Genomic DNA, 24742 nt, shown 5'->3' on the forward strand with positions numbered 1-24742 from the left:
TATTTATTATTGTAAATTTAACAGTGCTTACTTTTATGATGGTATTTATGACAGGTAGGACTGATTAAATATTTGCAACATGAATTCAAAGGTCAGGAAGTAATCAAACAACAATTGGTTTATTTCAGCAATCATTCTAAGACGAATTATCAAATTATCAACGAATTACGGCTAGTCCCTTATTACTTTATAATTGTTTTAAAATCAAAAGAATATACAAATAAATTTTATATTCCACATTTATGGAAAAAAACAAATTTGATCTTACAACAGCTGTCACATATCAATCGGATTGAAACTCATCGCTTCCGCGACTAGGCTATTAAAAGCCACTTAAAGAGATTTCCTAAACAACATTTGACCTCATTTCCCTTAGTCTATAATTGAAAGCCCCCGTAAGTGATAATGACCCTTAAAAGTGAAAGATTACATTTTTTGATCTGGAATCAAACATTGTTTTTCCTAAATAAAAAATTCCAGGCGGCAATTCTTCTTTTATTCCTTTATTCCAATTCTCCTCTATACAGTGTCAATTAAGAACTTACACTATGCCAGAAACATAGATTAATCATAGTAGACATAATTATTGATTCAGTATTATTAAAAAAAGAAAGAAAGAAAACAAGCTAGTAAACTAGCAAACATATAAAAATTGGCATACTTGTTGCATTAGATATTTTTTTCGAAATCTGAGAAAAGTTATAATACATACAATATTAATTATATGCATGTCGTAGAATATTACATCACTATGCAGTATATACTCTTAAGAAAACAATTTTGATATCATAAAAAAGACGAAAAAATTACACAAAAATATTAAATCTTATGCATTATTCATTGGGGAAAAGACTTGTGCAGTACAAGAGCTTAAAGTAGACTCATAATGGCACCCATCTCACAAAACATACCTTAAAATATTATTTTTCCCCCATTTCATACTATCCTCCAATCAGTGCAGCGAAAAAAAAAAGAATTACAGAAGTACGATAAAAACTATCTTGGCGTCCTTATCCTGGGGATCATTATAATTGAGGTGAAACGAAAAAAGAAAAATAGTCTGGAAAAGAAGGATTACGTCAAATACACGGTAGTTATGGAAGCAAAATTCCAGTCGAACTCAGTTCAAAAAATGACTCTAGAGGAATGGTTTTTATCAAAAAAATAATCATTCCAAACTGACCCATAGAATGCAAATAGCCCAATTTACCTCTTTTAATTATTTGTCTCTAAAGGTTACGAATGGAGCAAAATGGAGGTTATAATTGTACAAGATGACTTGATGGTGATATAAGGTTATTTTCCAATTGACTTAGAAATTATCCTTTTCACAATACCATTCATAGTATTACTTTAGAAAAGTATTCCCCAACTTCTGACGAATATGTACCCCTCATAAAAAAATGGATGAATAGAATAAATTAATTTTCGGTTTTTTTTGGTACATTTACAAAACTTTAATAAAAGAGAAACGTAATTATGCATAATAAAATATAAAAAGAATTTATTCTGAATAACATATATCTGGATCAATGAGAAGGAAACATTATTTGTGCTGAGAGCATCGTAATTTGTTTGGATCCATAAGATGCAGTCCCATGTCCATTAGCCTCTTCTTTGAATGGTGCATATGTATATTTATATCGAACTCCTATGCAACTCCAAACTCTTGCCGCGCCCCAGAGGTTAGGGGTACCACGCTTTGGGAAACATTGCTTTAAAAATAATCAGCACAACTGCAAATCAGTACAAGTGTTCGAATATTCTCTGCAGATTTATACAAGACAATTCCAGAGTTATCTATAAGATTTGAATTTACGCATAGAATAAAGAGTATGTCATTCTTGACATAGTAATTACTTAAAATGTCACTCTGAATTGATTAAACAATTATTTTTAAGGAAAAGACTGATTTCAATAGTTTTAATCATGAGGGTAATACCAGGAGATCCCTTTGTTGGCACCAGTAGTTTATTCAATTTTAGTAGACACTGTTTTTGCTTTCTCCAAACATTATCTGAAAGAAAATTTCACTTTGGCAATTAATTTCTTCACGACTACCTGGAATTAAGACGAATAACTACCGGGAAAATATTTTCATGAGCTTTTGTGAAGTGGTGAATCTAAGGCTTTTGAAATCTTGGTTTTCTTTTTTATCATTAGATGTATATAAGCTTTTTCAAAACCTTTTCTTCAATTTCGCTGAGGACAGCCATTGGCCATACAACCGATAAAATCTTTCATATTTTATTTTATTCACTCTCTTCAGAATAAGTTTCCATTCCCCATAACTTCTTGATTCAGTTATGATCAAAAAGCAGTGTAGTCTCCATCATTATTTACATTATTGGAAATGGGTAATAATTAACCAAAACTTATTTTAGCCTTTACCTGATTCCCTGGGACCAGATAAACTTGTTTAATCGGGTGTCGATCCTTACATCCTTAGTGTTCATCTGTTTTTCGGCAAATTTCTTAATTTCTTTAACAGCACGAGGTGCTCGCCTTTTGTAACCTACTCCATGGATTCTCTTATGCACATTGATGGTGTAGTCACGAGTGACGACTTCATTGATGGTGGATTTTCGCTTCTTTTCACGCTTCTCCTTAACCATCTAAAACATATATTTATTACCAAAACCACATTACATTATAATTCAAAATTTGCCACCTCTTCTGCCAGCATTCATGCATGCTTAGATGACATTAATTATTTTATTATTGAATGCATACAAACATTAAATTAACTATCCTTCTTTGTCTCAATTTTGGAGGACTACCTACTACGTTTTATTTTAATTTAAATTAAATATGAGGATACAATCCGGATTTTCTATTCCAGTTGGTTTCACACCCACAGCTGTTCAATGAATATTATTTTTATTAGCTTTGTGGCCATTACTATGTACTGTATAAATTCATTCGCAAATTTTACTATATTTATTCAAAAATATATTTTTTATGTTACATTTGTTTTAATACATTTGACATATACCTTACGCATTCGTTATTTTTCCATTTATATATTTTATTTATATCTGGCTATTTTCTTCTGCTTCTCCTCCACAATCTGGAACATGTTCAATTACCATAAATCTCATTAATTATACACCGATATATTGTAATACATAAAAACACAATACTACAACAATTTCAGGTTATTCATTGCTTGAAATAGGTCAGACCGATTTCTTTTTTTTTTATTATCAAAATTGCCTTTAAATAATCCTGAAAAGTTGAGTGATCTATGTCTAATCTTTTTCCAAGGTTAAACAAACTTTGCTTCTTACTTGCAGCAAGAGCAGGCGTTTTCACCTTACCTGTGATCTGAAACTCAAATGTTACCTGGGAATTTGCTCAACCTTAAGCTACCCAAACTCAAGGTTCAACACATGAGTCGAGGTAAAGTCTCTGGTTGGATTTTATATGCAAGCGTCCAGAATTCTATCAAATTTCTGTTTCAGAATCCAAATAATGAAAAAATTAAACAAATAACAGTGGCGTGAAACACAATCAGTTTTAAAGACAAAAACATAACCGATTCTTAAATTAGGCTTTTCATCATTAGTGTGTAAGCTAGAAATTAGTATTTAAGCACCAATTGGGAAGAAAGGGGAGGGGCCTTTTCCCTTCATAAATCTTGAAAACACTTTTAGTATTTTCATTGAAAAATCAAAAAAAAAAACTTTCCTCTTGCTCTCATAAATTTTAGCTAATCAGCACCTCTTGTCAACTTCAGCATCAAGAATATACCAAACATACCAAAAAAAATTGGTTAGCGATGGGACTGTCTTATTGACTGACATCATTGACCTTTTCATGGGAATCAACTGTTATAGCACAAGGGTAGTAAGGAATTGTTTCTGAACTTTAGCCCCCATCCCCAATAGGGTCCTTTGGATCCTACACTTTAATAAGTAAATTACAAAACGTATATCTACAGCCTAAGGGATATTCATTTGTAGTTATTTAAACATAAAAAATATGCCACTGCTAAATGCCACAGCCACTGCTAAAGTATGAGTACTGTGCACTGGATCATAGTATCCCATACTTACCCTCTGATGAAAAAAAGCCGTGAATTATATTTTGGCTAGTTCTTTCATAGAACAACAACCCAAAGAAACCAGGGATTGCAGGCAAAAATTTATGTTGGTAGTATTAGTTTGCTCACGCACTTCTAGGATATACCCCATCCTCACAAAAAGGTAAAACTGTAAGAAACAAATTTTACAATAACAGATAGATTTTAACTTGAACTAGGTTTGGGAATTTTTAGCCATACTTTGTTCCCCATGTCCTATAATATGCAATTTTTAAAACCAATTCTTTAGACGTGTCATTTACTTTAATCTTATACAAGTCATATAGGAATTTAAGTTTCACGTCTTAGAAAATTTACATGCCTTATCAAAATGAGAAAAGGGACTAAATCCCGTGACGCTGCTAATCGATGTCAAAACATTTTACACTAGAAACCTATTCCAATGTAACTCCTGATTAAGATTCGTGCAAGTACACACATAGTAGACAACAATCAAGGTAGCTTAAAAAATCTGTCAAAATCGTTAACAGAGTGCAATGGAAAACTCAATTCATTTTAACTCTATGCAGATCCGCCACAGGCCCTAATCCCTCGTATATGAAGATTTAACTCAAAATCAGACACGATAAGTCAAAGTACCAAGGACATCAAAATGAGAATGTTTTGTCCTCTGACCCATCTTAGATCTATTCATACCTGACAGCAACTTTTCCGAGATATGGTTTTGTTGTTTGAATTTTTTATTTAGGTCAATATCACATTTTTATCAGTGTTGCCATGTTGAACCGTGAAAACAAATAAGCAAAACTAATTGATTAAATTTGCTTTGCTTTTCGCCAGTAAAAATTCAAACATTAACAATCTGATAATTCACAAAGATAAATACACCTTTAAAGCAACACCTTCTTAAGCTCTTTGATGCAATATATTTATAGCTGATTTTTCAACCATGCTTAATTTTATTTGGTGCCGACTACTATAAAAAAACTACATGACCAAATATGAAGGTTTTTTCGACTAAAAATTGGATTTTCGATTTTTTCCTAATTTTCTTTTTATGATATGACTGTGACTCAAGGCAATAAATTCAAACAATCAAATTTCATTTTTACTGTGCTTGGTACTTGGGATTGGAAACCATACTTCAATATTGTCTATCTAAATACTTGCAATACTAAACGAAAACACATACAAGTAGAACTAATTCAATTTATTTTTATTGTAATGAAATAAGCGGATATAAGTAACCAATAAATAATATAGATAAGCAGTGTCAAGAGAAAAACAATTAAATAGCTTTCGCACTGAATTTACGAATAACACCATCCCTACAACATGTGAACACACATTCTCCATCAGTTACAACTTTAAGGACGGGATCACAATAAGACCCTGTCAACTGAGTATGTAATAATGGGTTCCTAAAATCGATATAGATCACAGTGCCATCCCTGTGAGACGAAATGAATCCTGACTTAAATGGAAGGATGGAATAGACCGAACTGGAGCATAGCTGACTAAGAAAACGTGGTTCCTCATGATGAGAGGGATTTAAAACAATTATGGTTCCATCATCACATCCTGCATAAATTAAGTGGCTATCTGATACAACAGTATTGATCACTGATGGCATCTTTCTAGTGAAAAGCACTTGACGAGTAAATAAAGAAACACAAATTAGGCTCCCGTCTTCTTTGGCCAAGACTAGCAGCTTCTTCTCTGTTCCAACTTCCCTTTCATGTGCTGTACCACTTGGAAATTTCAAGTCAAAATCATTTGGAGCATTAAGCAGGGCACAACTTGTTATAACTCCAGTTTCTGCATAGACTGTGGCTATACATTCAGACTTGCCACAATCCCAAAGTTTGGCAGTTCCATCTTTTGATACACTGACAATATTACGGCCTCTTTCAACTATTCCTACATCAGAAATGGCTGCTGAATGACCTTTAAATGTAGCTGCACAAGACCCAGTCTTAGCACACCATACTTTAAGCTGAAAGTCAGCGCCACCAGATAAAACAACAATTCCAGATGGAAAAAACTTCACTACCCTAACCTCACCCAAATGACCTTGAAGTGTTCTCAAAAGCCTTTCCAGTTGCAGTATCAAAAATGTTTATATCAGAGCCAGAACTAGTTGCTACACCCAAACCACCACTTGTCACATCAAGATTGTCCGTGCTTTTTTGAAGACAGAATCAAGCTTTTGTTTAGGAGACAAAAATACACACATAACAGACGATTCAATGTGTTTCAATTTAAGAAGACAGGCATTGAAATCAATAACTTCAAATCCACTAGAAGCAAGAGCCATTGGGCCAGAAAAATCAACATGCCCCTGGACTGCAATTTCCCCAGGATACTTGAAAGAAATCCAAATCTTCCCCTTTTCTTTTAAAACTTCGTCCCAATCGTGCTGAATTTGGATTATACCAATCTTTGGCATTTTTATCCTGTAAAGGAAAAGTTTAACAATCATCACGTCTTTACGGTTAGAGAGCATAGCATATATGATAAATTTGATAATGGGAAAATCATTATATATCCTCTTCATTAATAAGAAACTTCACTTTTTGGCAAATTCAAAACTTGAGTTTTACCTTACCCAGAAAATATTAGTTCAAAAATTAAAACCAGAAAATATCTCAAGCCTACTTTTGGCTTCTTTGTATGGATCACTCCAGGACCCATAATGGATCTCAAATATCTTCACTGTAAGTTCAAGAGAATCTCTTAATTTCTTAAAAAACTTTCTTTTAATCTTGTGGTCAAGATTCTTATTCTGGAGAGCACTAATCAGAACATCACTCCTCTTCCTCATTTCATAACCAATTTCTATACTCAACTCTCCATATCTTAGTCTCAATCCCTCAAGGACTATTTCCAATGTTTGTAAACACTCTACATACTTTCCAACCATAGCAAGCAAGCGAGCAAGCCAATCTGCCGTTTCTGCTAAATTTAAATGATGCTTATACAGTGCCTTTTCTCGCAATTTGAAGGCCTTTGTAAAGCAAAATGTAGCAGTTTCAATCTTATTTTCTTTGTACCCATCAATCCCTTCACGATGTAGCTGTAAAGCTTGAGATTCTGCTTCTAGTTGCTCACAGTAATTTTGCTCCTTCCCACAGTCTTTACAAAAAGCTTTTTTTGACTTTTTAATACTAAGTGAACCTTTACAATAAGTACATGCAAATGAAAAAAACCTTTGATTCAAGTCTGTCAACTTAGGGTCAGTGCAATAGGGACAACCACAGTCAAAGAAATACTGCAATTTCAAGCTTTCCCTTCTTTCTGGAGTTGGTGTGCGTGCAAAATGAGGGCCATAACAATGAAAGATTTCACCTCCTGTTTTGACATCTTTTACAGCACGGACAATCAAAGTCCTTCCGGAAAATGAATTTATTATAGTTGGATCGCAAGCATGATTCATTAATGATGCACTTGGATATATGGCAGTGGCAATACGATCTTGAGATTCAAGAACAAGGTTGCTTTCATTATTTGAGTCCTCAGATAGTTCTGTAATTGCGTGAGCATTGCAAATCATTTGGCAGATGTGACGCAAAAAAAAATTTGACACTATATTAAATATATCATCATCAAAGCCAGCATAGACATTTGTTTTCAGCTTCAAAAATAGATTTAACATCAAAGCACTCATAGCATACTGAGCTAAATCTCCAGAATTCATATCAAGTATGTGAGAATTTAGATACAACACAGAAAGGTAAGGATTTTCTTTGTCTTCATAACAGTGTACAATATTTTCATTTATTACTGTTTCTAATAAACAATTATCATGTACATCAGCCAATTTCTCAATTCCAATTCCAGTGATAATCTTCCAAACCAAATGAGCAATGCCTAATGACTGAAGGAAGGGTGCAAGACCACACTCATTATCATGTGATTTATCAGATTTTCTACATTCATAATCACAGTATACTGCATCACCACAGATTCTGCACACTACATATTGTTCCGATACTTTCCTGAAGCAAAACGAACAATGACTGAGTCCATTTTTTGCAAGGAGGACAGCTGTATATGGTTGCTCTTTAAAAAGTGTATCTCCAGCATGGACAAATTTAGTAGTGATTACATGTCTTCCTTTAGTTTGTGAATATGGAACAGTAAGTGCAGCTGACATACTAGTTATTAATTTGTTTTCACCAGCTAAAAGTTCTGGAAGCTCATCAATATTTTTATTCTTTATCAATTTCTCTTTGTGAATAAGCATTTCACATTTGCTCTTTCGAAGATCAAGTTTAGCTTTAGTCATAGTGGGAACTAAATCATACACAGATTCAACATCAAGAAGACAGTCCTCATATTGTTCAAGAAAGAATAAAGATGCTGACCGATTACTTATGGCTACAGCTCTATCTTCACCAACAGAAGTATCTGCACTTTTTGTATAGCAGCCAAGACTTTCCCTGTATCTTTTTTCTTTAAAATACTGATTTCCCATGTTCTTCCATTCTACTGCTGATTTTTCAGGTTCACAGTCGTTCAGCCAGCCAAATATTATCTCTTTAGTTTCAACATTAGATATTTCCTTCATTATCTGTGATCCAAAGATACTTTCATCTCCATATACATGTTCAGGACTATGACTGCACTGGAATTCATTTTTCACAGCTTGTATTTTGTCACGGATTTTTTCAACTAGTGGACCAACAAGCAGTTCTTGCCATGAAGATTTCATCCTAGCAAAAAGGAACCTTCAGAGGGATTCATTTAACAACAGTTATATATAATTTATTATAACTTGAAAAAAGAAAGAAATTTAAACACCAGAACTTATGTTGAATCCCTATGAAGTTCCCTTACTATGTCTTTGCTTCATGATTTTTCTTTTCTTTTTCAATATCCATGAAAGATAACTATCAATATGCTCACATCAAATCCATACCTACATATTGGGGGGTGGGGAGACAAGGTTTTGATCAGGCCACATCTTTTGAAACACTTGTTTTAGGTGGTTTGGAATGTTGGAGTCATCAAGAATTGACGATAACTGTTTACCCTGGAAAACTAGGGACAGCCAACGATTTTTTAATCTACACATTTTAGTGAAATACTTTATAAAAAGTATCTATTTCATTAAATCAGCACACTTAGCAATATGGTATAATGATATTAAAGATAACAGGCATTAGTGGTGGCTAAACAGGAAGAACGTATTGAAAAGCAAAATTTATAGGAAATGATGCTAATAATTAAGTTGTTTGAATATACATGTCACAGAATTGGGATGAGACTAGGTTTGGATTTTAGTACTCACAAATTTCTACCAGAAATATCAACAGACAAATGTCAAATCTGATTTAAGACTCCACTCCCACCCAAGTAGATTTGATCAAGGCTATCATGGGAGCTACATAGCCATAATTTTTCTAAGAAACTATGAAAAAATAGTTTTCAAAATACTCAAACAATGTACTTAGTTGTGTAGATAAGATGAAGACAAAAAAAAAATGTTCACATTTACAACAAAGAAAAATTGGTCAAAGACTGTCCATTCGATTGGTCAAAGTAATGAACATATGTTCAAAGTTATCCTTGTCTAAATTTAATATTAATTTCAGTGTTCTGTACTGGCCAATTGTTTAACTTTGAATTGAAGTTTACTCTGTTGTTTGAACTTTCAGAAGAAACTTTTTATTCTACTGATCCTTAGCAAGGCACAAATCAAGTTCATCTCTTTAGTTATTGTTTAAAATTTCTGACTATTTCCTAATTCTTTCAGACCTACTTTTGTTTATTCTTTGAGGGTGGTGGGAGAGAAGTCATTTGACAATCAATAGAAGATAGAAAGGATTATTAAGTTACTTATAGTGTGAAATACGAAAATAAAAGTACAATTTATGCTCAGAAAAATTAATTCTAAGGAAATTTAATTTGGGTCCTTTGCAATTTAATCTGATACATTTAAAATATAATGGTTTTTTAAAATATCATTTTCATATAAGGCTCATGCCTTCTACTTTAATGCTAGAGGTTCTTTATCAGGCCGTGGTTTATCACTCCCCTTCAAATCAACCCTCCTGAAATCAATTATACAACTGCAAAATGTAATTCAGCCCGTTTTGTCCAAGGTGACAAAAGCTGATTCGAAAAAAATAGTATTTATTATGGCACTTGGTATTTACCAAGTGACATATAACAATCACAATCTCTGTCTGTCTGTTCGTCTTGCTTTTGCTAGTTTGGGCACTTCCAGACAAGCCAGGACAATGAAAGCTGGCAGGCGTATAAGGGACCAGACTAGATTAAATTAGAATTTCCTAATATATTAAAATAGTCTCTTCCTTGATTCGACCATCTGGGGGGCGGGGGGAGCGAGCGAACAAGATAGTTGAGAAGAATTTTATTTGCCCTTAAAAAATTATTGTTCTTCTTAAGCATGGCTTGTGGTCTAGGGGTATGATTATCGTTTAGGGTGCGAGAGGTATCGGGTTAGGATCCCAGCCATCCCAATTTTTACACGAAGAAGATCTGAAACTAGATACGTGATCAATATAGCTATCACTGAAAGCTGGCAGGTGCATCAGGGACCCGACCAGATTAATTAGAAATAGTCACTTCCCTGATATGACCATCTGGAGGGGAGTGGAAGGATGGTTAATTCGGCAAAATTAGAAAAAAATGAGGCATTTTTAACTTACGAACAGGTTATCAGATTTTAATGAAATTTGATATTTAGAAGGACCTCGTGTCTCAGAGCTCTTATTTTAAATCCCGACCGGATCCGGTGACATTGGGGGGGGGGGGGGGGGGGGGGTGGAGGGGAAACAAAAAATCTTAAAAAACGCTTAAAGTGGAGAGACTGTAATGAAACTTGGTGGGAATAAGCCCTTGGCTCTTCCGACCTCGTCACAAGTGCCATATGAGCTTTTGGCTCTTGTTTTTACTTTAAGTTTGATGCCACATGCCTTTAAACTTCTCCAACTCTTGTTCAATGTTACCGTTCAAATTTTTTTCATGTTAAACGCCCCATGAGGTAACTTTGAGCACCATTTTAGGATTTGTGTAGCTCCCACAACATGAAGACCATCAGTTTTGGACGGTTGCCATTGGACGCAAAATGACTTATTCCCCAGACGCCAAAAATATGCCAAAAACAGATTAAATCTTATGTTAAAAATGCACTTAAATTGGGCTTCTAAAGAGAATATAATATTATGTCAATTTTTATTTGGAGCAAGCTAAATTATCAAAATAAATATAGTAAATAACCTTAAAAAGGGTCCCCACGATAGTCCAATAATTCCAGCTGGGAATGCGGATCAAATGAGCAAATAACAGATTCAGCATACCATGATGGAAATTTTAGAAGAAAGTTTACCTTCAAAATAGGGTATTATATAAGATTTCTCAAAATAGAAAGTCACCAATAGAATTCCAAAACTTTTGCAAAGACTTTTGGAAATTCCAGTTTTTATAAGATCAACACCAGTTTATCTTCAGTTTTTCTTCTAGAAAGAAATTAAGATGAGGCTATTAAGGAACAACTGGTTTAGGATAAAAACTTCAGAAATTATTTTCTAATCAAGCCTCATTTTCATATGATAACAAGCTCAAAACTTCTTGTTTACTGCTCATTCCATTGTTTGACTAAATATAAGGCATATAAAAAGATCCTTGTATTCCAATACTAAGCCTACCAGAATCTGAAAAATCCTTGATTGTTATGACAGAAACCTGTCAGATGACAGGCACAAAACAAGACGCATAGTAACAGAGTAAAAATTACTCTGTATTCAACCCTTTTTCTGAGAATTGGAGAAAATATTTGCCCCCCCCCCCCCGCCTCTTTCCTAGCAAACGTTTCAAACTAATTTTCAACTCAATTTCCATGCTGTAAGATACAAGAAGGTATACTTCACAAATACAAGAATGGAAATCCCCCCCCATTCAAGTTTTTCAAACATATTTACTCAATAACTTGCATTTTTATTATAGGTGTGAACAAAATTTTTGACACACATCTCTTTTTTCTTTCATTTTCTTCTTCCACGAATTTGGTCAATCCTTTTCTTTGAGTAACCATTATCATCTAAAATTCACTATAACAATTTGACCATCCTTCATAGAATTTGAAAAAGTAAATTTGAACTTGTTATTTCAAACTGCTAATTATCACAATAAAAAGGATAACAGATCCTAGCATGGTCCTAATTATTATTTTAGTGACTAGGATTTAAAATTAAGTTCTTCAAATCCAACAGTTCATGAAGTAAGGAGTAACTCAGCTCAATAGCAAGAGAAACCAAAAACAGAACTTTAATATTGATATACAAGATTTTTTAAGTTTAGTGCTGTCAATCAAAAGTTAAGAGCATGAGAAAATTCGCCTGATTTTGAAAAAGTGAAGCAACACCCCCAAAAGTCAAGGAATCTTAATGAAAGTTGCGCAATTAGATTCAGCCCATCAGAGAAACATACTGCTGAGGTTTCAAGCTCACATCTGAAAAGATGTTAACTTTGTATTTTTTTGCTAAAAGAAAGAAACACCAGGAGAGGGCTCATTCAAATGAAAATTCAGAGGTTCTAGTGCCTTTTCCAAGTGACCAAGACGATTAGAGGGCTACTGATCCAATCCCATGCCACTTTCCCCCCAAAATACTCACATCAAAATTTTGAGATAGTCTTTTTGTTCAGAGTATCTGAAAGTTCTAATAACAATGCCTTTGGGGATAACATGATCCCTTAGCAGCCCCTGGGAAAAGGGTTGTAAGTTATGAAATTCACCCATTCTTTACACATACTATTTGATATTGGGAAGTATGCATACATTTTACAGGAGGAGGCATTTTCTGCTGGAGATTGATGAATTTTCTGAGGATTATCTTTCAAGGGGAAATTTTAAACAGGGGGAATTTGCCAGAATTCCTATTCAAAATTCTGTTTATTTGTCTCTTTGCCAACTCAATTTTATATCTTGAAATGTTTTGGAGGGATTGTCCAAGGGAAATTTCCAGTGGAGTTGGAATTGTCTGGGTATTTTTTCATTGGAGAAATTTTCTGTACAGAGAATTTTTCTCAGGAGAAATTCTAAATGGAAAAATTTTCTGTGAAAGCAAGTTTCCACTGGGGGGGGGGCAACTTCCGCGGAGGATTTACACAGAGCCAGATTTTCTGGAATTATTTAGAGACGATCAGAAATTAATTATTTTTTTTTACTGAAAGGAAGGTGTAACTTAAAACAAACAGTGATCATTCCATATATGAGGGAGTTGCCCCCTCCTTGATACCTTATTCTTTATAATAAAGATTGATTTTTTGTCACAGTTCTTTAAGAACAACTCCTGAAACACAAGTGCTGTTTAAATAAAATAAGAAGTCATTTTAAAGTCCTAAAAAACTTCAACATTAAGAGCAAGGGATAGAGGAGGGGGCACTACCCTTACATACAAGAAATCTGCTTTTTCAAGTTGTAATGTTGCTCCTTACTTTCAGTTGAAAACATTTTTTTATTTAATCATATAAACAATGACTATCTCTGAATAAACCCACTGTTGATGTATCAAGACTTATATTGGTAATTGCAATACACCAGATAAAGTGAATGGGGCTGTTATACCTATTCAGTAAACAAAAGAGGTTTTCAAGTAAAAAGTAAACATTCAAATCCAAGAAACCAAGTGAAATATTCAAAAGACTGGAGCTGCAATAATAGTTAATAAACATTAAAAAAAAAAAAAAAAAACATTAAAACATTGTTTGGGGACACGCTGTTTTTTTTAGGCCCTAGATGGATGGCCAAAAAAATTATCTTTCTTTCTTTATACCCCTACAAATTAGGAGACAACTGCATTTTTCACAAAGCTTAATGTTTGAAATATGGTCAGTCAAATGTTTATCCAGAACTATTCAGACAATTCCTCCTCCTTTTTCTGAACCGCCTGTGATTCAAAATTATACTTGATCAATCATTATTGTAGCTTCCAATATTCTATTCTTGGTTTGCAGACATAATTTCCTATTCCTCGTTAACTTTTTTTCAAATGTGAAAAAAAAAACCTTGGGCCTTGCCTATTCTACTTTTTATGTCTTCAATGCATCAACCATCTTTACTAATACTACTACCCAGGGTAGTAAAGCTATCTACTGGATCAGCCTTCTTATTACCCAACATCACTTCACCTTTGTTTGCTCGTAGTCTAAGCAACTTAGTTTTCACAAAATTAATTTCCAAACTTATTCTTGCACCCTGAACTCTCGAAACCTCCAAATTTCATTCATTCTGCAAACATTTTTATGTAGGATATTTTGCAGTCAGTTATATAGTTGTATAATCTCCAAAATCTAAGAGTTTTGCATTTGATTCATTTTCATTTGGTTTGATTTTCATTTGATTGAGAGTTTCTCATTTGATTCCACATTCTTCATCTTTGCCGTGTTCCTTAGGACAATTCTTCCTCTTTTCTACCAATCTTAAAGCATTTCTATGCTAATATTCCTAGCTGCATTTCTAACTTCCCCCCTATGACACCATCTGCTACTTAACAAACTGTTTTCTTAAAATCATAATATTTCTACATTATCAAATTTTAGAGCCTCCAGTTGTGTTAGTTATCCAAGTACCTTTGCTGTCATGGTTCTAGTCAGGGAAACTTGTGAAAGGTCAACCCTGACACCACTATAATACAACAGACAGGTACAATTATTATATACCAAGTTTTCACTAACTGAAGGAAAACAACCTCCTACTAATAAAATATGAATTCTTCTCAATATTGAATAGTAAGTATGATGAATATATGAAAATATATACAGATGGATCAAAAATAAATGGTTTAGGAGTGGGTTGTTCAGCAGTGGTTCCAGAATTTAACAGAGATAACAAAGTCACTAAGCAAAGAATCAACTATTTTTGATGCATATACTAAAGCAATTGAAAGTGCGCTAGATTGGATGTTGAAAAAATTAGTAAAAGTGGCCAAAGTAAGTTACTCGTATGTAGTGACTCAACATCAACCCTCCAGTCCCTAAAGAATTTTCCAAATAAACCAAGTGATGATATCCATAAATGTTATAGTTCTATTTCGAAGATTGTTGAGAGAAGAATAGTGATACAGTTGTGGTGTCCAGCCCATGTGGGGTGGCAGGTATTGAAAAAGTAGATAATTATGCCAAAAAGGCAGCACAAAATATGGTTCTTACACCTCCTTCAGAAACATATAAACAGATTAGAGAGATGGTAAGAAGGATTTACCAAAAAACATTTTGAGGAAGTGAGGGATAAAAGTAGTAATATAGATCTTACCCAGAAAAAGAAGCCCAATTTTGATATGAAAAATTATAGTAGGATAAAAGAAAATATGGTTGCTTAATGTTCCGTTTTTGGTTGACCCATGAAGGTTTTAAGCATAGGTTGTTTATAATAGGCAAAGCTGAGTCCTCAGTGTGATAATTGTAGTGAGATAGAAAGTATTTTCTATTATGTTGTTGAATGTAAAGAATACGAAAATTTAAGAAAAGAAATGATGAAGCTGTGCAAAAAGAAAAATTTAGGAGAGCTTTCAGTAGGACTTGTATTAAGAATATTCACAGATGATGAATTTTTGAAGTATAGGATGATAGACCTGTTTATTAAGTTCATATTTGAAAGTGGTAGAGAAAAAGATTTTCTGATGTTGATAGTGAATTTAATAAAATGATTCATTTCACATCTTGATGGTCACATATATTCCATCCTAGGGTAGAACTAAGGTAGATAGGCATACTGTAAGGGTAATTCAAATAGTCCATCAATATGCAATAAGCTTTAGCACTAGCCAATTTTCAGCATCAACTCCAACTTCAACTTTTCCTTTATTCGACTTGAAAATACAATAACAATATTATGTCCCAACAGAGAGCAGAGCTTGTAAGGCTGGGAGAGTGCAAAAACATGGAAAAAACATCAACATCTCATCGTTATAATGATTCCAAAATTTAATACAGCAAAAGACCACAAGGATAAGTAAATAAATATTGGGCAGGCCATCCCAGACACAGGGACACAAAAACAAAACACACAAATAACATCAAATAATTTAATTTCTCATCATCAATGGTGAATAATCAAAATTTTAGCAAACACAGTCTTTAATATATGCTTTTTTAAATTTAGTTGAGATTTTTGGGATGGATCAAACAGAATTTTATAATGCAGCTTATAATTGTTAGCAATGAAGGGTATTTGGTACATCCCAGACCTCTGACAATCCGAACGAGGAATTAAAATTAACAGATTTGTCACAGAAATAATTTTTTAGAATTTGGGATTTGAAAATGTCATATGGAAGTATCTAATATTTGTATATCATTTAAATCTAACAATCAGTAACTTCTTATTGTGTATAGGTCTTCAGTCTCTTTCTTGGACTGTTTTGAGAAAGCTATTTTGTTAAAAATAGTCAAAGATCAGTTACCAGAAACTCCAAGCTAAACAAAAACCCCCAGAGCCCAGGGCAGGTGTTGCAAGTTATGCCCTGTGGTATATCTTGTTCTTATGGAAGGGTGCTTGTAAAAAATTCAAAGGGGGGTTGTTGGATTGTAAATTTGAAGATCGAATACCCCTTTTAAGTGTCAAAAGTAATTGGAGAGCGACTAGCCCCCCATGCTCGTTTCCCTAAACGCATTTAATCAAAATTTTTAGATAGCCATTTTGTTATTAATAATTCATGCATCAGATAACAAAAGCTCCAGGATTGACATAACCCCCCAGAGCAAAGTTGATAAGAAATAGAAAGTTCTAGTTCCTTTTTCAAAAGTCAAGTGATTCAATGGCATCTACCCACCCCCCTACCCTTTTCAAAAAAAAAATAAATCATATCAAAACTTTTAGATAGCCATTTTGTTCAAAGTAGTCCAATGATCAGATAACAAAACTTCAGGGTCAACATAACCCCCCAGAGGCTTCTGCCCCAGGCATATAAGGTTTTTTTATGGTAGAGATGATCATATAAGCTTTAGAGGGGAATCAAATAATTTAAAAAATTAAAAGTTCTAGTTCCCTTTTTATGAGTCAAAAGGGATTGGATGGCTGCTAGCAACCCCCTCCCCTCTGTCTTCTCCCCCATATTTATGAGATTACTATTTTGTTAAAATAAGTTCGAAAATGAGACAACAATAATTCTGGAGTCAACACAACCCCCCAAGAGCCTGGGGCAAGTGTTGTAAGTTATGCCTAGGTTTTCAAAAAGTTCAAAGATCAGATAAGCCCGACCCCCAGCCCCACTTAAAAAAAGAATATTTTATTCCAAAACATATGGAGGCTGACCCCTGTCCCTCCATGACCTGATCACTTTCAACCCCACCCCCTGAAAAAACCATCAATGATTAATCATGGGAGCCAACCCCTGGTGCTCATCATATTAACAACATTTTATTCCAAAAGTTATGGGAGCTGACACCTGGTCCTCCCTGCACGGCCTGACCCTTTCCCCATCCAAAACAAGAGCTAAGAGCTCATATGGCACTTGTGATGAGGCCAGAAGAGCCAAGAGCTCATATGGTATGAGCTCCAACAAGATTCTAAGAATCAATAGACTGATTTAAAAGGAAAATCAGAGGCTTAATGCCTGTCAGGATTTAAAATAAGAGCTCTGAGTCATGATGTCATTCTAAATATCAAAATTCATTAAGATCCAATCACCCACTCATAAGTAATAAATACCTCATTTTTTAAAATTTTTCCTCTCCCTTTAACCCACCAGATGGTCAACGACTTCAAAAACGACTTCAGATCTGGTCAGGATTTGAAATAAGAGCTCTGAGACATGAGTTCCTCCTAAATATCAAATTTCATTAAGATCTGGTCAACCGTTCGTAAGTTAAAAATACCTCAATTTTTCTAATTTTTCCAAATTAACACCCCTAGCACCTCCAAAGAGAACGGATCCGTTCCAATATGTCAATCATGTACCTAGAACTTTTGCTTATTCTTCCCATCAAGTTTCATCTGCTCTAAGCGTTTTCCAAGATTTTTGTTTCCCTCCTCCAACCTGCCATGTCCCCGGATCCAATTCGAGTCAAAAATGGAGCATCTGAGACATAGGATCCTTCTATATATCAAGTTTCATTAAGATCCGATCACCTATTTAAGATAAAAAATACCCCAATTTTCGCATTTTCCGAGAATTCCGGTTTTCCCCTCCACCTCCCCCCAATGTCACAGGATCTGGTTGGAATTGTAAAAAAAGAGCTTTAAAGCACAAGATCCTTCTAAATATCAAATTTCATTAAGATCTGATCACCCCTTCATAAGTTACAAATACCTCATTTTTCCGAATTACCCCCCCCCCCCCCAACTCCAACAAAGAGAGCGGATCTGGTCCAGTTATGTCAGTCATGTATCTTAGACTTGTTTCTATTCTTTCCATCCAGTTTCATCCTGATCTCTCTGCTTTAAGTATTTTCTAAGATTTCCACCCCCCCCAATGATGCTGGATCTGGTTGAGATTTAAAATAAGAGATCTGAGTTACGAGGTCCTTCTAAATATGAAGTTTCATGAAGATTCATTCACTCCTTCGTAAGTTAAAATCACGTCATTTTTTCTAGGTTTTCCAAATTAACCCTCCCCCCCCCAACTACACCAAAGAGTGGATCCGTTCCGGTTATGTCAATCATGTATCTAGGACTTGTGTTTATTTTTCCCACCAAGTTTCATCCCAATCCCTCTACTCTAAATGTTTTCCAAGATTTTAGGTTTCCCCCTCCCAACTCCCCCACCCCAATGTCGCAAGATCCGGTCGGATTTAAAATAAGAGCTCTGAGAAACAATATCCTTCCAAACATCAAGTTTTATTAAGATCTGATCAACCGTTTGTAAGGTAAAAATACTTCCATTTTTTCAATTTTTTCCGAATTAACCGGCCCCCGACTCCCCCCAGATGGTCAAATTGGGAAAACGACTATTTCTAATTTAATCTGGTCTGGTCCCTGATATGTTTACCAAATTTCATCGTCCTAGCTTACCTGGAAGTGCCTAAAGTAGCAAAACCAGGACTGACAGACAGAATTTGCTATTGCTATATGTCACTTGGTTAATACTAAGTGCCATAAAAACAACAACCTAACAATGGTATTTTATTTCAAAAACCATTCCAAGTGACCCCTGGTCCTTCCTCTATGGCCTGACCGCCTCCCCCAAAAATAAGACTTGTTGACAATATTTTAATACAAAAATTATGGGAACTTACCACTGAACCTCCGTTTGTGCCCCCCCCCCCAAAAAAAAAAATCTTATTTACAATATTTTATTCAAAAATCAAAGGAGCTGACCCCTAGCCCTCCAATCATGGCCTAGAACCCCCAAGAAAACTTATTAAAGAAATTTTATTCAAAAATTCATAGGAGCTGACCTCTGGCTCCCCTCCCAAAAACAAATTATCAGCAATATCATATTCCAAAAATCCTACGAGCTGACCCCTGGCCCTAAGCCCATCCCCCTCGCCCCACCAAAAAAAAAACACTTATTGATTCCAAAAATCATGGGAATTCAGTTTAATTGTATTAGCTCTTTCCAAAATTCTTCAAGACACTATAGTTTTCAATACAAACACGAGTTTGGCTATTGCCCATTTCCTTAACAGTAAAAGCATAGTCTGCAATATATTTGGTGCTTTATAAAAAACGAATTAAATTATAAATATTTTTTTTGTACTTATTAAAATTGAAAATAAAGTGAAAATTCTGATGAAATAAAATCTATAGCTGATGAGCTTTCAGTAATTAATATTATTATATATCAAACATTCAGTTTGATTTTCTTAGTTCTTGCCAAAACTGATACATATAGTTTATTTTGGAATTACAAATTATTTTGCAATAGGAAATATTGAAAAACTTAAAACTTAGGAAAACAAAAATGAACAGAAATTAATTTTAAAAAACTTTCCAAAAAAGGTTTTTTTAAAAAAAAAGTAAAGGCTGTATTAAACTTAACATAAGAAGGAATAGAAACCCACAATAACTCAAACTCAACAAGAAATACTATTGAAGAAGAATGAACTCCCCCCCCCCCCCCCAAAAAAAAAGAAATTAAATAAACAATCATAGCAAAAAGTTTCTACAAGGAAAAATCCTTAGATTGCTCCAAGCTGCAATTTAAGGTAAAAAACATACAAAAGGTAACAATATAAATGAGTAAATAAATTTTATAACAACTGAAACTTAAACTGAACATACAAATCAAGCTTGATGTGAACAAAAATATCTACAACCAAGAAATTGGTTATTGCCACCTTCTCTCAGTGTAAGTCTGAAGTCTGCAGCATAATTGGTAAGAAAGGTACAGTGAGCTTCAAACTTATGCTTGATCCCTATTTATAAGGTTTCAAAGATCACTAAATAAATTTATTAAACTTAAAATTTTACTTAGGAATACTGGGTACTTTTGGCCCTAGATCCATTCCTGAAACTTCCATTCACCTGACTCAACTACTTTCAAAGATAGCAATGCTTCTCAGGGTCTATTTTTGGCCCTGGATTTACTCGTAAGTCTTATTCACCTAACTCAACTACTCTTCAAGATAGCAAGAAGTCCATGAAGTAGAATTTTAGATAACAAGAAGCCCATGAATTAGAATTTTACCCCTATATACATTGTGTCCCATATTAGGCACTGGTTTTGACTGGGGTCTTACCTTAAGAATTTTCTTGTAGCATTAACGAGACTTTTTTTAAATTTGTATGCAGCCTAGGGATATATCTGGGCTTGTTAGGGGGAGGATCTCAGATACAGCTGAAGCAGTAGGAGCAATAATTAATCTATATTTGGAAAAAAAATTATTGAAATGGGAATCTAAGCCTAATACAAGGGTCATTCAATAAGTAATGAGATGAATTGACATAGCTTAGAAACAATTTACAGTATAATTTCAAAAAATTGGCTATTTTTCAACAGTCCTGAGCAACATTTATAAGTCTGTCCTGCCACTGTTTTAAGTATATATAAGTTAATATATAATATAACTGTTTTAAGTTAAGATAGATCTTAAGCCAATTTTACACCTGATTTTAACTTTGTCACTGATCAAAAATATTTTTGGATCCAACCAAATGAAAGCCTGATAAATGAGGTCAGGGCAGTACCAATGCTTTAGAAGGTTTTCTCATCCCCAATTTTAAACTGTTTCTGGATTTGGGTGGCCATTTTCATGGAAAAAAGTGACACCTTTAGTTGAAGTCCATAATATTTAGCTCAAATTGAAAGATTTACCTTTTTGCAATGACTTAAGGCCCCCTATATGAACAATTATAGATTCTTAACTGAAGGTGTGATTTTTTTTTTTTGATCCAATGAATATATACATTTGGCACTGCTAAATCAAGAAACTGTTTAAAAACTGGGGTGGGAGATCTCTCCAAATGTCCACCTTGCCTTTCAGACTTTCATTTATTTGAACCCCTTAAGAAGGCTCTACACAGAAAACATTTTTGATCTAATGAAGAAGTTGACTATTACATGCAAAGTAGCTTTAAGATCAGAATTTTAAGATCAAGAATTTGATGCCATGGACAAACATAAATTAGAGCAACAATGGAAAAGTAGGAAAATTTTTGAATTGATTAAATAAATTGTTTTAGCTATACTGATTTGTCTGCCATATACTAGACATACACCTTAACCCAAGAGTACTGCTAATTTAAAAAACAATGTAGTCTATCAGGAAAAAAAACATTATAAAGAAAACGAGCATTAGGCTACCATTCAGTAAAATTCTAGTTGAGGTGCTTTTGCTACCTTGGATAGTGGCTAGGTTAGGATAATGAAACCTTCAGAGATGGATTTAAAGACTAAATTAGGCCTATGTCCCAGGAAGACAATTTAGAGTAACTACCTCTACTCCTTCTCTCTCTAGAGGGCACTGACCTTTGCTTTGCTTTATAAAAGTGAAACCTAGCAAAATTGACCTTGTGCTTAAATGAAGTACAAGAAAAGTATTCTTAGCTTTGCACCTTACTCAATCCCTATTTATGAGGATTCAAAGATCTGCAGAAAATACATTTCCTAAATTTAGAACAAAAAACAATGATAGCCTATGGCTTAAAATTCTGCTCAACAAACAGAAAAAGAAACTGGAAATTTGGGTAGGCATATAAAGTTGTATTGTCAAAATCCCAATAGGTATAGGTTAGACCTGTCAAGTAGGCAAATTTCTAAGACAGAAATCAGAAGAGGGTTAATTCCTGAAGTATGTTTTTGGTACTGGGTTCATTACTTTCCACTTTTACATAAGTCTTATTTTCCTAACCTGACCACTTTCCAAGACAGCAAAAAGTGCCTTATTTAGAAATTTATCATACATGATTTTTCATTTAATATTCTCCTAATATTATGGTTACAATCATGGTGAATTTAGAATTTATATTATTAACCTACAATAAATTGAGCAAACCACTTAATGCCTTTTTATGCTATTTTTGTATATAATATTTGCTTTACTTGGAAAATTCAACTGCAAGCTTCTTATTTTTAGCTAAGATAGTTGAAAAGGGTTAAAACCAACAAGTCTTATTTCATTGTATAGAGAATAATTGTAGTTAATAGGCTACATTTCAACTCTAGCTCCACTATGATTTACCTAAAACCCCCTAATTTGCAAATATAGGACCCAAATGATATATTTCTCACATGTATAGAGCTCTTGATTTGGTCACAGTCAAATCAATTTATAGGTAAACTAGTTTAAATAAGAGCAATGCTAAGATCTTAAAGTAAACATAACAATTGTTTATAGATCTATGAATTTTTGCGTCATAATGAATCAATGCCTGTGGATTGTATATTTTTAAACAACTGAATTATGTTCAAGCAGGAAGTTTTGACTGTTATTTGGTAAAATTCTAGTTTAGTGACTTTTGGCTATCTCAGAAAGGGGTTAGGTTACAAAAATGAAACTTTCATGGATGGGTCTAAAGGCTAAAGTATGTCCTGGGAAGGTATTTTGAAGTACCTACCTCTACTCCCTCTCTCTTTAGAGGGTCCTGACCTTTGATGAACTTAAAAATTTGTGTTATTATAAAAGTGAAACCTTGCAAAATAGATCTTCAGCTTGAACAAAGCACAACAAAATTGTTTTCAGCATCACAACTTTGCTCAGTCCCAATTTATCAGGTTTAAAGATGTGAATATATTTCCTAAATTAAAAAAAAAAAAAAACATTGATAGGGCTCAGAATTCTACTCAAAGAATAGAAATTGCAGGTAAAATTCTAGTTAATTGACTTGTTGCTATCTCAGAAAGGGTTTAAGTTAGGAAAATGAAACTTTCATGGATGAATCTACAGACTAAAGTATATACTGGGAAGGTGTTTTGAAGCAACTATGAACAACATATTTAAAAATATGTGTTATAAAAGTGAAACATTGCAAAATAGATCTTCTGCTTAATTAAAGTATAACAAAATAGTTTTCAGCTTCATAACTTTGCTCAATTCCATTTTATAAGGTTTTAAAGATATACAAATACATTTCCTAAATTTTGAAAAAAAATTGATATGGCTCATAATTCTACTCAAATAACAGGAATTGCATTTTTCAGAACTAAAGGCAGAGAAAAAGCAACTAGTAACTGAGAATTAAGGTAAAATGTTGTTTCGTCAAAATTTCAATAGGTATCGACCTGTCATGTAGGCACATTTCAGGGCCCTCTAGAGGGAGAAGGAGTGGAGGTGGCTACTTCAAAATATCTTCCCAGGACATAGGCCTACTTTAGTCTGTAGACTCATCTCTGAAAGTTTCATTTTCCTAAGGTAAACCCTTTCCAAGATAGCAAGAAGTCAATTAACTAGAATTTTACCGAAATTGCATTTTGAGAACTAAAGGCAGAGAAAAAGCAACTGGTAACTGAAAATTAAGATAATATGTTGTTTTGTCAAAATTTCAATAGGTGTCATGTCATTCACCTGTCATGTAGGCAAATTTCAGGGCCCTCTAGAGGGAGAAGGAGTGGAGATGGGTACTTTAAAGTACCTTCCTGGGATATAGGCTACATTAGCCTTTAGACCCATCCCTGAAAGTTTCATTTTCCTATCCTAACCTAACCCCTTTCCAACTTGAATTTCACCCATTATTTTCATAATTATATGTACCCAAAGTAAAAGAAAACATTATCATCAAGGGTGCATAGAGCTTAAAAAAATTCTGAATTTGCCTAAATGAATGCTATATTTCAAAAGAGCAAAAAAAGACGTTAAGTGGAACATACATCTTATTCATAGGTCAGTAATATTGATTCTTCCTATGAGGGAGGCAAACAAACCCCCAAGCTACATGGAAAAATTCAAGAAATATCGAAGAATCATAAACAAGGAGTATGAAGCCGCTAGGCTACTTTTATATCATTAAAATGTTTATCATGTACTAGGGCTTTAATAATCTGAGTGGGCTGTTGCAGAAGCCTACACTGTGATAATATGGAAATTACGAGTTGATACTTAAACCGATGAAATATCAATATGCTGTGAACTTACTAAGAGTCAATAAGCTCTATAAATTGAATATCAACCTTTAAAACAGTGACCAGATTGAAATGGATAAATACTCACCTTAGATTTTAATTTCTATCCTTGTTACGAAAATGGTGTATCTAATTTCTTCTAAACACGAAAATGCAGTGTTTGAAGATCATACATCAAAAATATAATTTAGGTGGCGAAATTCACATTAACGGCCTGCTAAAGATATTT

General features: G+C 33.9%; 2 protein-coding genes and 1 long non-coding RNA gene across 3 annotated transcripts; all 3 read right to left on the reverse strand.

Moving 5' to 3' along the window:
- Positions 1-2449: 2449 nt before the first annotated feature.
- Positions 2450-24742, reverse strand: LOC136041411 (uncharacterized). Its single transcript, XR_010621021.1, has 2 exons — positions 24602-24742; positions 2450-2615 (listed from the first exon to the last, which is right to left on the reverse strand). It is a non-coding gene; the product is annotated as an uncharacterized LOC136041411 (long non-coding RNA).
- On the reverse strand, positions 5241-6164 carry LOC136043996 (proteasomal ATPase-associated factor 1-like; the record flags this gene model as incomplete). The annotated part of the gene is made up of 1 exon (XM_065729084.1): positions 5241-6164. A coding segment is annotated over one exon (831 nt), but the record flags the coding sequence as incomplete, so codon positions are not given.
- On the reverse strand, positions 6163-17743 carry LOC136041403 (SET and MYND domain-containing protein 4-like). The gene is made up of 2 exons (XM_065726057.1): positions 17724-17743; positions 6163-8760 (listed from the first exon to the last, which is right to left on the reverse strand). The coding sequence occupies exons 1-2, from the start codon at positions 17726-17728 to the stop codon at positions 6669-6671; spliced, it is 2097 nt and encodes a 698-aa protein (XP_065582129.1). The 5' UTR covers positions 17729-17743; the 3' UTR covers positions 6163-6668.

The sequence above is a fragment of the Artemia franciscana genome, chromosome 2 (genome assembly GCF_032884065.1).
Source record: "Artemia franciscana chromosome 2, ASM3288406v1, whole genome shotgun sequence".
Classification (NCBI taxonomy): Eukaryota; Metazoa; Arthropoda; class Branchiopoda; order Anostraca; family Artemiidae; genus Artemia; species Artemia franciscana.